The 12878-nt window shown below is 31.6% G+C and overlaps 1 protein-coding gene across 1 annotated transcript in view; it reads left to right on the forward strand.

Moving 5' to 3' along the window:
* LOC139498920 (MAM and LDL-receptor class A domain-containing protein 1-like) overlaps nucleotides 1-12878 on the forward strand; it is a 114504-nt gene that overhangs the window by 23137 nt on the left and 78489 nt on the right. Inside the window, exons 17-27 of the mRNA XM_071287510.1 lie at nucleotides 349-447; nucleotides 1646-1781; nucleotides 2394-2569; nucleotides 4001-4095; nucleotides 4598-4733; nucleotides 5727-5905; nucleotides 7175-7256; nucleotides 7907-8095; nucleotides 8472-8807; nucleotides 9731-9880; nucleotides 11057-11404. Of these exons, the coding sequence (XP_071143611.1) occupies nucleotides 349-447; nucleotides 1646-1781; nucleotides 2394-2569; nucleotides 4001-4095; nucleotides 4598-4733; nucleotides 5727-5905; nucleotides 7175-7256; nucleotides 7907-8095; nucleotides 8472-8807; nucleotides 9731-9880; nucleotides 11057-11404 (1926 nt within the window). The remainder of the gene's footprint in view (nucleotides 1-348; nucleotides 448-1645; nucleotides 1782-2393; nucleotides 2570-4000; nucleotides 4096-4597; nucleotides 4734-5726; nucleotides 5906-7174; nucleotides 7257-7906; nucleotides 8096-8471; nucleotides 8808-9730; nucleotides 9881-11056; nucleotides 11405-12878) is intronic.

Below are 12878 nucleotides of genomic sequence, written 5' to 3' on the forward strand. Positions count from 1 at the left end.
GTTGAAAAAGGCTGTATTCATCAGATGGATACACATAGAAATACTACACAGAGTGGATGTAACATTTTAGTTTAGTGATGTTAAATAATCTCAGAAATCGATAACGGCAAATCCAGATTACAAACAAAAGATGAGGGAACTGCATGAAATTACAAATAATAACCATACCGGTCGAATAACAGGAGACAGGTGCCTAAATATCCTTTCTCGTGTTGAAGATCCCTATTGTGTTTTTGAATGTCAAGTATGTAGATCACTTTGCATTGGTTTTTTTTTTTTGTTCTATAATCAAATCTAATAAAGAAACCTATAAGAAAGACATATTTTGAAACCTTAATTTATTGCCAGATACTTTATTGACAAGTACTCCAAGCACAGTATTTAGTAGTCCCATCGCAACAGATTTCACCCAAGAAAGTACAACCCCATCAACAACTAGTAAGATAGGTAGGTAACAACAAAATGTTTTAACTTGACTTGAGGTAACTGAAAGGGTAGTATTAATTGTTTGTTCAAACATATTTATCCTACCTGTAGAAAACAAGAATATTATTATGGTCATCAGATTGCGTACAGAAGTTTTTGAGGGTGGAAAATACTTCGAAATGAATAGGTTGACATGTAAGGCTTGTATAATAAAAGTAAATTGATACGGTGCACAGTATGTATATATCAATATTCATAATTTACATCAAATAATTGATATAAAAAAGAAGAGGTTGTATGCTTGCCAATGAGACAACTCTCCACAAGAGACCAAAATGAGCCAAAAATTAACAACTAGAGGTTACCGTACGGCCTTCATCAATGACAAAAGCCCATACCGCATAGTCAGCTATAAAAGGCCCCGAAATGACAATGTAAAACAATCCAGACGAGAAAACTAACGGCCTTATTTATGTACAAAACATGAACGAAAAACAAATATGTAACACATAAACAAATGACAACCACTGAATTACAGGCTCCTGACTTGGGACAGGCACATGCATACATATTCTGGCGAGGTTAAACATGTTAGCGGAATCCCAACCCCCTTTAACATGACACAGTGGTATAACAGTACAACTTAAGAACGAACTTTCATTAAAATAATCTTCAGCCGACGATTTAACAATGTTCTTAACAACAATGCTGTTTATTATTTACATGACATTACATGAATGCAAATAATTATTCATTGTCGTTTGTAGACTACCAAAACGTATTACAGGGTTAGTGACATTACTTAAATGAAATTTTAATATTTGATATAAAATGAAGTCTTTGCTATTTTAAGATTACAGATATTATTGAACATGCATTCCGTACATTTATTAGAATGTTTACATAACAAAAAATAAGGAGAAAAAAAGAATTTGATCGGAATTAAACGAAGTAAGTGCTCCGTCCGCATAACATAATTCTCTAGAAAGATTTATTTTAGATGTGCAAACGTCCAAACATTTGAAAAGAAAAAGAGTATCACATTGAATGTTAAAGGGTGTTAAACAAAATGGACTTCAAAAAAACCTAAACCCTACAATGCTATCTGACCTGATTTGTTGCAATTGCACACTCTCAGACCTAAAACAAAAATGAGAGGAATGATTGTCATAAATAATAATGAAATAAGGTAACATATATCGATTGACTTGATTTACAGAAATCCGACTTGTGAATGGTTCTAGCTGCCTAGAAGGACGAGTGGAAATAAAAATGAATGGACTTTGGGGAACTATCGCAGCCTCTAGTTTCACATATAGAGAAGCTGGTGTCATATGTCAAACTTTAGGATACAGGTGTTATGTTTAAAACTTTATCAATAAATAGTCCTAAAGATTCACCAGTGGCGCTCGAATCACAACTTAAGCAAAGGCTTAATCAAATACAAAAAGCCAACGCGCATTAGGAACTATAGGAAAAATAAATTGTGCTTATAGGTTCCTCATAGTGAGCTTGATATAAAGTCAAAATTGTGACTATAAATATGAAAGTGGCACGTGTACCTTATTGATGGTGTTTTTCTGATTGTACGAAATGGTAATGGTACGAAATGACTATGATACATTCCAACAAGGCTTCATTCTCGCTTACCTTGCTCAAATCCAGAAATATTAATTTGTAAAACTAGGCTTTTCATTGACAGGCAGATGATAGAGTAACGGACTTACCATAAATTTCGAGCATCAACAACAACAAATGGAAGTTTTTAACGACCTTGACTGGCTATACAGCCCTTGCACGATCGGTTCGAGCATCAATAAACGCCAACATTCATTTATTACAACGCAAAAGTTTCTTGAATGGCAAGAGATTGATGAGTAAAGTATAGCATTAAATAAACCCGAATATATGCCATCCTAGCTCTAAGTTGAGTTGTAAGTAAATTATAGAAATATCTTTGTTTACAGTGGAGACGGTGCCGTGCCATTTAACTATGGATACTTCGGAAAAGCTGACAGTGAGGTGCCAGTATGGTATACTTATTTATACTGTTATAGTGGACACACAAGATTGGAAGACTGTTACCGTTCTTTGAATGGTCCTGGCGATCATGATTATGATGTTGGTGTCAGATGTAAAAAGGGTTAGTGTAACTATGCATTATCTAGGACTTCCAAATGATATCAAGTTCACGAACTATTAATTAGTGCAGCAATATAAGCACTTTCATCATTAGAAAGGCAATAATTTGTAAAGGCCAATATTTGACCATGCTTTAGGGGTAAAAGAAAAAAATCAGAAAACTACATCCAACTGTTTATTGAGTTAATTGAGATAAAAACGACTAATTACTTATTTATGTTCACTGATGTCATTGAAATAATTATTTTGTATATGTATTTTAGACTAATGTAAATTGATGTCTGATCACTTGATTAATTTTTTAAGTGGTAATAATTATAAATAAACTGTTAACAAAACTTTGAATTGTTCGATAGACCAAATCCTTTCAACCTTAGTAATTTTTTTATAAATTTACTGCTTTAAAAAATTTGAATTATTCTAAATACGAAGGATTTCCATATCCCAGGCATATAATCTGACCTGTATTTGGCAAAACATTTCAGAATTTTTGGTCCTCAATGCTCTTTAACTACGTACTTTAATTAGCCCTTTTAACTTATCTTGAGCCTCACTAATAAGTTGTTTGTAGAAAGAATCAGACGTCTTTAAAAATTTAAAGCCTGTTATCTATCAATTCTGTCAAAGTATAAATGTATTTACAAGTATGATCGAATTAAGCAAATTATTATAAATTACTGTAACAATTCTTTGTTATATTTCATATACTATAATTGATGTACAGTATTCTAGTAGTTTCGTGAAACTTTGTTTACAATATTGTGATGCCCTATATCTATCACTGTTTGCGTATATTTCTAAAGGGTTGTCATTGTCTCATCATTAAATGAAACTAACTGATTATTTGAACTTACTATCAAATTAAATAAGAACTATGAGTGACCTTATATCAATATAAAAAAAAAACAAATAAAAAATACAGAATAGAAAGGATTTGGTTCTTAAAATATGTAAATTGCTTGTAGGAGGCAAGTTTTATGTTATATCACACAGACGTTTCGTCGGATACAATGTTTTTCCGTATGTCCGTCTGTCAGTCCTATTACTACAATCGATTAGTACCATGTTCTTTGCAAATGACACATTTACAAACTGGGTCATCAAAATCTTGAATTGTATTTCAACTTTTGGCATTAATTGAAACTTTCCCGTTGTTTGATTCTAAACAGCTATTCATATTTTTTTGGTCAGAAATTGTTTTCTCACAAATAATCATTCTGAATATTCATCATGAACTTGAACAAAATAATATTTACCGGACCTCTTCGTATTTTGCTCGTCAAGAAACAGATAATTCGTAATGTGATACTGAGAACGGCAATGTTTTGTTAGTAATACAGCTGAACAATACTGGGTTTGATTCTTTTTATTGTTTTGTCTCCATAAAAAGAATTGAATTATAAACTTAACTTTGTAATCGTTTTGAAAACAGGTGGGTACGGATCTGAGTACTATTGCTCTTTCCAGTCAGTCTGTAATTTCCTGACACCCTATTCTGTTAGTAGAGTGCATTGGTCAAGCAGAAATGTAAGTGTTTGGCTTTATTTATTATAGAATATGCTAATACTTTCTGTGACAATGGTCTTTGCATTCATTAGTTTGGCAAAGAGTTAAAATTAATTATCTCATTAAAAGCGTTATATTGACAAATATTTATAATCGTATGCATTCGATTTGCAAACGTGCACAAAATTCGTGTTATAACAAAGACAGAGATAAGTGTACCATTTTTTGCATATTCGAAATGTATTTTGCGCCTGTCCCAAGTCAGGAGCCTCTGGCCTTTGTTAGTCTTGTGTGATTTCTTGTGTATAATTCGGAGTTTAGTATGACGTCCATTATCACTGAACTAGAATATATATTTTTAAGGGGCCAGCTGAAGGACGCCTCCGGGTGCGGGAGTTTCTCGTTACATTGAAGACCCATTAAAATGTCTTTAAGTTATGAGATTCTGAAGATAGAATAACATATATAACGTTATTCACTTTACTAGTACAATATGAACTTATCTTTATTAATATTTTCTTAGGGTTGTACCGGATCAAGTTATACTGGTCCCTGTGGGGGTTATGATAATGACACAAATAGCTACTACATATATCTAGAAACCAGTTCTGGATCGGAAGGAGATGCAGCTGAGCTGACAACTTCGGTTTCGTTTGATGGTAAAATTACATTATAGAGCGCATAAATATCATAATTCAGCTCAAGTCGTTTTAGCAGTATCTTTATCTACATGTTCTGTTTATATTGTTTATCACTGTTAACAAGAACAGATAACCAAAGTTGACACATATTTGAGGTCCTTATGTGTATCATTTAAGATTAAATGTAGTTTTAATGTGATATTTCAAATTTACGATTACAAAGATTAACATTTCTTTCACAATTCAAGTTCAACAAGCTTCTACTATAAAATGTACCTCGATAAATAAAGAAAAACAGACCATCGGCATGTTTTAATTTTGAATAGCAAAGTTTACTAGATAAGTTTTGTTAGATTCAGATTGCTTTCGCATATGACGTTATCAGCATTTTTCATTCTTTGTAGATATATTTGTATATGAAAACAAAGATTTGTTTGACGTGCTGATTAACCAAAATAAAAAAAAAATATATGGATAAGCGAAACCTGAAACTAAATGCCAATAACTAAATAAGTGTAATTCTTATAAAGACATTCTCAGCATATGACATATCTTGGTATAAAAAAATTCATCTGATGTAATTTGTAAGTGCTCCTACAGGGTAACTGACATGCCAATATTCATAGATGGAATATATGTAAAGATTCGTCTTGTCCATCCTACCACTTTGCAAAAATAAAATCAAACTTTTGAACATTGGTTGTTAAAAATCAGCAAACATTCAGTACACATAAATAAAATCTGAAATTGCACAAGCAAACTTGGAAAGTATATTAGTATTTAGGAAAGGCATACTAAGTCTTATTATTAAATATTTTTTTTATCTATTAAACAAAAAAGTGAATAACCATTTCTTTTCGAATATGAAATTCGCAAAGGATTTACCATATGGGTTTGCTATACCAGAACATAAAATTTCAACATATAAAAAACTCCAGTCAAAACAAATATAAATAATACTAAAAAACATCTTTTAACAAATGCACATGATTTATTGTGTTGTCATTTTAGTATGGCCGAGATGTTTATCCTTTTACTATCACATGTACGGGAATACAATAAATGAGCTTCAGGTCAGGGTCGTGAGCAATTACAGCCAAAACGGAACAGTTATCTGGTCAAGAAGGAATAACCAGGGAAACATTTGGCATTTTGTTAGTTTGGATATACCACCATTACTCGGATTAGAGGTAACTTCTGCTTTCTGTAAATGTAAATCAACCGGCCGCTGTACATCTTGTGCTTAAGTCCTTTTTACAATACTTGAATAAATGAATCCAGTTATGTATTTCTATGATATACCTTAATCAAGTCAGAGCATTTCGAAACGGATGCTTGTACAGAAAATCGCCTAAATACATTATGCATAGCAACGATATTTTATACAATTCATAAACCCAAATATGTATTATGAGAATGATACAAGTCTTCAAAACAAAACACATATTATCTTTAGTTGATAAATGATTTTGGACAAACAATAAAAATAATCTTGCATATTTTTGTTCAGAACTGTAACGAGCAAACTATAAAACTAGCACTTATAGCAAATCTAGTACCATTTTTTACATTAGACATTTAAGGTAGTTTAACCGTCTTTCGCCATATTCGATTGTTAAAACAGAGAACATAAGGTGCAGATTTTCAATCAAGTTAGCAAAAATGTGATGCAGGAATGCAGATAACAAATATGATTTTTTTAAAAGAACACATGTCTAAGATTAAAACTTCAAGTCAAAGGTAGATTATTATGCTTGATTTTCAATGTTATAAATTGGCATTCAAAGGGAATGTTACTCTGAAATAGTGTATATTCTGTAAGAATCTACCTTGAATTTTGATATTTTGTATTTGTGCCTGACAAAAACGTACGGTAACCCTATTTTTTCTTTTAATATTCTCAAAGTATTTTATAAAACTGTCTGTTTTTTACAAAACTATCATTCAGTTTTGATTCTAATCACATAGTGATCCCACTGTATAAGCCATACAAAATGTGTCATTTTGTCACAATCTGTAGCTTGAGAGCTCTGATCTGGGGTGATCTTATCTTTTTATTATATGTTTGAACATATATCAATATATACTACGTTTTAGCAAAGTCTGAACAATAATTTATCTAAATTTATACTACCATACTACATTAATCAGTGTTACTGTCAAAATTTCAAAAGACGTAGCTCAAGCTGAATATGTCGTACATAGACAACAACAAAATTAAACGTCTTGCTAAAAAGTGTTAACATATCACTTCAAAAACAAAAATTTCAATGATTTTTCAAGGTACACTCAGTTCTGATGGTAATAAAATTGTACATGTATTTCGTTTCTAATGCAAAAATGCTTTGTGTGGCTTAATTCCCCCAATAAGAAAGATCTTTCGATTGTTCATAAATTTATCATAACTTGCATAACATACATTGATATCAACCTGATCTTCATACCATGTGTTTGTTTAGGTAAAGTTTGTTGGCATGCGTGGCTCATCATATACAGGTGATATTGCATTAGATGAAATAAAACTTACAAGAGGAACATGCGGTAGGTATATTTGAATGTACAATCCTTATATCATTTCGAGTATTGTCTCCTTCATGATGCTCGCGTCCAACATACTGAAAATCATAGTACGCTGAAAATATGATTTAATATAAAAGTAAGAAAAGTAAATAGTAACACAATGTTAAATGTTGAAAAGAGATGGAGACTGCTATTTTGAACTTTGTACGTTTAACAAGTATTAGGAACCAGCGGAGAACCACATCCGAGTGCATTATTTTCTCCCTGCATTGGCCTTCGGCTGCTGTCTGTTCTATGGTCTGGTTATTGCCTCTTGAAATTTTTCCCCGTTTCCACCCATTCTCTATTTTATTGTCAATACTTGATTGTAAGCATATATATATATATCTTTATTCTCATAAACCAAAATACAATGGTACAGAGACATATACAAATAAATTAACATAGTATAAATTTTAAATACAAATGTAAAATAGAGACATAAAGTGATTACCCAGGAGATTCTAGGCATTTAATAATAATTCTTATAAACTTGCACAGATTGTTTAGTTCAGACGGGTTGCTACTATTCATTAGACCTTGAAATTTTAAAATATTTGGTCTGTTTATAAAATGATGCTTTAGTAGCATATGCATTTAAAAAACATGCTCATTCTTTTTATATGTTTCAGGATCAGCTTCCACAACATTTGTATGTCCGGTTGATAAGGAGGAATCTGGAGTAAATTGCACATTTAGTACAAGTGCGGCCTGTAACTATACTAAAACTATTATACAAGGAATGAATGCATGGAATTATAAAAGTCAATTTACACACGGAAAGAACTTACCTATTGTTGATGTTTCTGGAACTCCTTACGGTAAGCTAGTTTTTAAAACTGAAAAAGATGATACTTTTTTATATTGAAAAAAGTGTCAAAGAGCAAGTATTTCTAGATTGAAGTAATAACAGGCAGGGCTGAATCTTCCAAAAATGTCAGAACAAATCAAAATAGAGTTTCAATATTGTAACTTCTCAGCTAAGGCGATGTTAAGAAAGAAATACACATTTTAAACCAATGATTGTTTTACGTTTGAGATCAATTTGAGAAACAATTATATATTTAACATGTATAACCTAAACATTATTGTTATACTTATGCCAGCTCACAGTTATTGACAATCGTATAGTGCCGTCTGGAATACACATGCTTTTATATCCTTTACTGTATAAGTTAAATTGTAAAATCTTTTTAGGATATTTCTTCTACCAGAACAGTAATGGGACAGAGGGAAATTCAGCAAGTCTAATTTCCCCAGTGTTTTCATCATCATCAATATCAACGTTACATTTCTACTCCTACTTCGGTGGAATAAATGTCGGATCTCTAAATGTCTCTACTATAATGAGCAGTGGTCAGAAGACCTCGTTATGGTTTAAACAGGGAGAACAAGATCAAGGATGGCTGTTGTCATGTGTTCCTTTTAAAAAGCACACAAACGTGTCAATTGAATTTATAGCAACAGCAAGCAGTGATGGGAAAAGTGTTATTGCAATAGACAATGTAACAGTTTCTGAGGATCCCTGCCGATGTAAGGACGTTTTTTTTTTTTTGAATTCTGCATATTGTGCATTAATTATTTTACTTATAATTTTTTGCATTAATGATGAGTTGGATATTGTGATGATGACCAATGATGAAGTCAAATGCAATCAAACAATACCCTTAGATTAAACAAAATACAACTAAAGATTGAACCTCGAAAAGTTTTTTTTCTTCATTATAATACTAAGTCATCTCACTTATTAGAGTTACACTAAGCTTACTATCAATTGAATTGAATGTTTGCTTGAATGAGACAATACTTGCGTAATGTCCAAAATAAAAATATATACATTTAGAGAACAACTGAAAAAGTGCCGGATTCAACTGAGGCACAACCAAGTGTGGCAGGCTTAATTTTTTTTACATAACTGAACACTCCTCCTGTTTAAACAAAAGTAACTTAAAGCAAATTTGATGTCATGAACTTGCAAATTGGAGGTTCTGTAGTCATTCAATGTGATGCTAAAGGTTGTATATTTGACAAAGAGCAGCGAAAGATAAAAATTTGATATTCATACTCGCAAGTCCAAAAGAAACGTACAACAACAAAAAACAATGTAGAAGACTAATCATCTAGACACACACACACAATAACAAACCCGGGAATTAATTCGGGTGTTTGTAAGGGTAAACAGATCCTGCTTCACACCAAAATACCCATTACTTTTCTTTTATTAGCTCACATTTGCTGTTAACTCTAATTCAGAGAAGTAACTTTTTATTAACTTAGTGTAACGACGGCCATTTTTGCAACATTTAGACATTCGGACGAAATTAAATGTCTGTATCCGTTTAAAATTTACTAGGGTACCCTTATTTGCTGATTGCGTAATATACTTACGTAATGTTTTAGTTGTTTACCTTTTTTCACACATTAAACATTGAAAGTATTTTCAAATTTATTAACAGATGGGATATTAGAAGAATTGTGTGACTTTAGTCAGCCATTTATGTGTGGGTATGATGTAACAAATAAATCACAACTGTATAGATGGGTAAGGCATTCTGGATCAACACCTACAGAACTAACTGGACCGAAAATTGACACGTCCAATGGCGGTAAACCATTATTACGTTATATATTATGTGCTTTAGAAAACAAAAAATATATTTAGAGATACCAAACGGACAATGGAAAATCATATTAAGCCCAAAAGAAACCAACATTATTAAAAGATAAAAAAAAAAAACGAAAACGATTCAAATACAAATTCTTGTGCTTTTTTACACATTCTTTCCTAGAATAGACCGAAATACACTGGGGACATTAAAAACTAACCAATCTAAGAGGAAATGAAAAAATGACATACATCTGAAGACGACGAAAAAAATAAACCATACCAGACATCATAAATAGAACAGTAAAACTTAAAAACACGAAGCCCACCAAAAAAACAAGGATGCTATGGAAGGGTTAGGATATTCTACTCGACCAGAGATAAGAATAAAATCATTGTAATAACAACAGTTGCTGACAAATATCGTTGTCATCCCGACACAGATATTACATTATGGTCAATCAGCGTCCGTTAAACTTACTAAAGATGATTTCAATTTTAGCACTTAAAACTCTGGGTCAAAAATGTTTCTTTTATATTGTTTAAAGTAGCAGAGAAATTATTATAAGACAAATTTGCTGTGAACGAAGGTATTTGTATCCACTTGAACAATTGTTGAATGATAAATTGACCTTACTCTTTCAATTGACATATGGATTTATAATGCGGGGTTATAGCATAAAAATATCACAGCAAACATTTTTCAAAAAAATATTATAAAGGAGATATTGGTGCAAACGTTATTTGGTTGAATTAAATCAAGTGTTATGACTGTACAAAGTTAGGCTATCTAAACCATATGCTGTCGTTTGTTTGTCGTCCCTCGAAATATGATAAGATGAGACCTGTCTTATAAGTCTATAACGTAACTGACCGAGTAGATATATCATGCAAAAGTTAGAGTTGAGGAATAACGACAGAAGAAATAAATGTAAATTTCTAAACAATACCCAGTTCTTAAAACTGTTATGCTATTACCTGAAGATTCTTCTTGTTTAAACCAAACGGTAATAAGTGTATTTCACAATCATCATGTTACGTTTATTAAACTGAAAGTGGAATAATATACAAATTTATGTTAATATTTGACTACACTCAATGTATAGATTGAATAAGAAGTAAAACGAATACTAGTCGTATAATCAAATAAACATAGTCTTAAAAAATTGCCTTTTAGGATACTACATGTATGCTGATACTTGTTTTGGAAACCTTGGTGATGTTTCAATGTTAAATTTCCCTCAATTCAACTCTACTGGAAGTCAGAATGTACTGTTTAAATATCATATGTTTGGAAAGGACATAGGTACATTACATGTAAAAGCAAAAAACGAAAACGATCAGTCCGTTATTACACTTCTGAGTTTGACTGGTAGCCAGAATAGCGACTGGGAGCAAGTCTGTGTTCCTCTGACAATAGCAGCTGGGACGAAAACAGAAATTACTTTCATAGCAATTAGAGGTAATGGGATGCTGGGTGATATTGCTATTGACGACATTCTTGTAACAGAACATGATTGCCCACGTAAGTTTAATATTGTTTATGTTTTATAGGCAATGTAGAATGTGCAGGCTTTTTTGTCATTTGGATACATAAATATTTTTCATTGAGCATTGCGACTTGCTTTTACACTAGGTGCTTTAATTGTTAAGGACATTCAACTTAATCAATATTTATTCGTTTTGCAGTTTGGAACGATAAAAAGGGAATAATGGGAAAAGTCAAAGTGAAACGTTCTAAAGGTCAAATTATTTCAAACAATGATGTATGTTAAAATGTGTCTCTTCAGGTTGAAGAGAAAGACGAGTTTAAAACCTTTATGTGAGTGCCACACTCACCGTTGTTGAACTAATTTTGTACAACTGAAAGCAGTATAGAACCGTTTACACGTTAAATGCTTTTGTTACTTATACAAAACAAATATAGACTAAATATATTGTTTATATTGTTATAACACATTGAGGTAATTCTGGTGTTTTCCATCATCTTCATGATTGATATATTTTTTTTTTAAACAATTAGTCGTGATATTTGATACAAATGTGATATATTTGCTAGACTTTTCGTTTAAATGGGGAGAAAATATGCATTTAATAAAACTTATGCGATTGTATTTTTACAATTACAGATTCCACTTTCTTATTCAATATTTTCAACTTTTTAGGTAGAGATAACTCATATACAGTAAAGGAGTATGTTCTATAAGGTCCAAAAATGGCCCCTTTTTAGCGTAAATTTCAAACTCGGATTTATCGACCAATATCACAAAAAATTATAGCCAATACATGGACTAGCTAGGATATAAACCATTTTGTTGAAAATTTTACGTTTCTGCGTTTCATTATGACGTCACAAGTTGTACTCATAATGATTTTTCACGAAAAAAACAATTAAAATGGGTAAATTTTCATAGATCATTGGACAGGTAACATAGAGCGCATACGTCGACAAGAAAGATATTTTAAAATAATGTTTGTGAATACATTTCGCATGTCTTATTTAAATCTTAAGCTTGTCGACGCCTGCGCTCCTTGTTTCCTGGTCCTTTATTTGGTTGAAATCTAGCTGATTTTGTCAAATTTCAACAAAATCCCTTATCTTGACCTTTTTTGGATGTAAAAATCAGCGTGTTAGAATTAAACTTTGACAAAAACATTTATGTTTAACTTTCTAACATGTCTGTAAGGCAACTTAAAACATTTATTGTCTTGTAACTATGAACTTTATAATTGGGGCCAAATATGGCCCTTACCGAACTTACTCCTTTTTATACTAGAATGTGTTATGAATTTACTGATTTGTTTCTTAGCAAGAATATGAGTTCTGTTGTCCTTACTTTTTCTTTTAATGTCATGAAATATCTATTTAAAATGTCAATGTTTACTTTTTTTTCTATCTCCAAAAATTGTGTTTTCCATTGATAACCTATAGAAAATCTAAAAACGCTTCAAAAAGGCCCTGTGAAATATACTTTTGATCCGATATTTGAGAAAGCCAT

The sequence above is a fragment of the Mytilus edulis genome, chromosome 12 (genome assembly GCF_963676685.1).
Source record: "Mytilus edulis chromosome 12, xbMytEdul2.2, whole genome shotgun sequence".
NCBI lineage: Eukaryota > Metazoa > Mollusca > Bivalvia > Mytilida > Mytilidae > Mytilus > Mytilus edulis.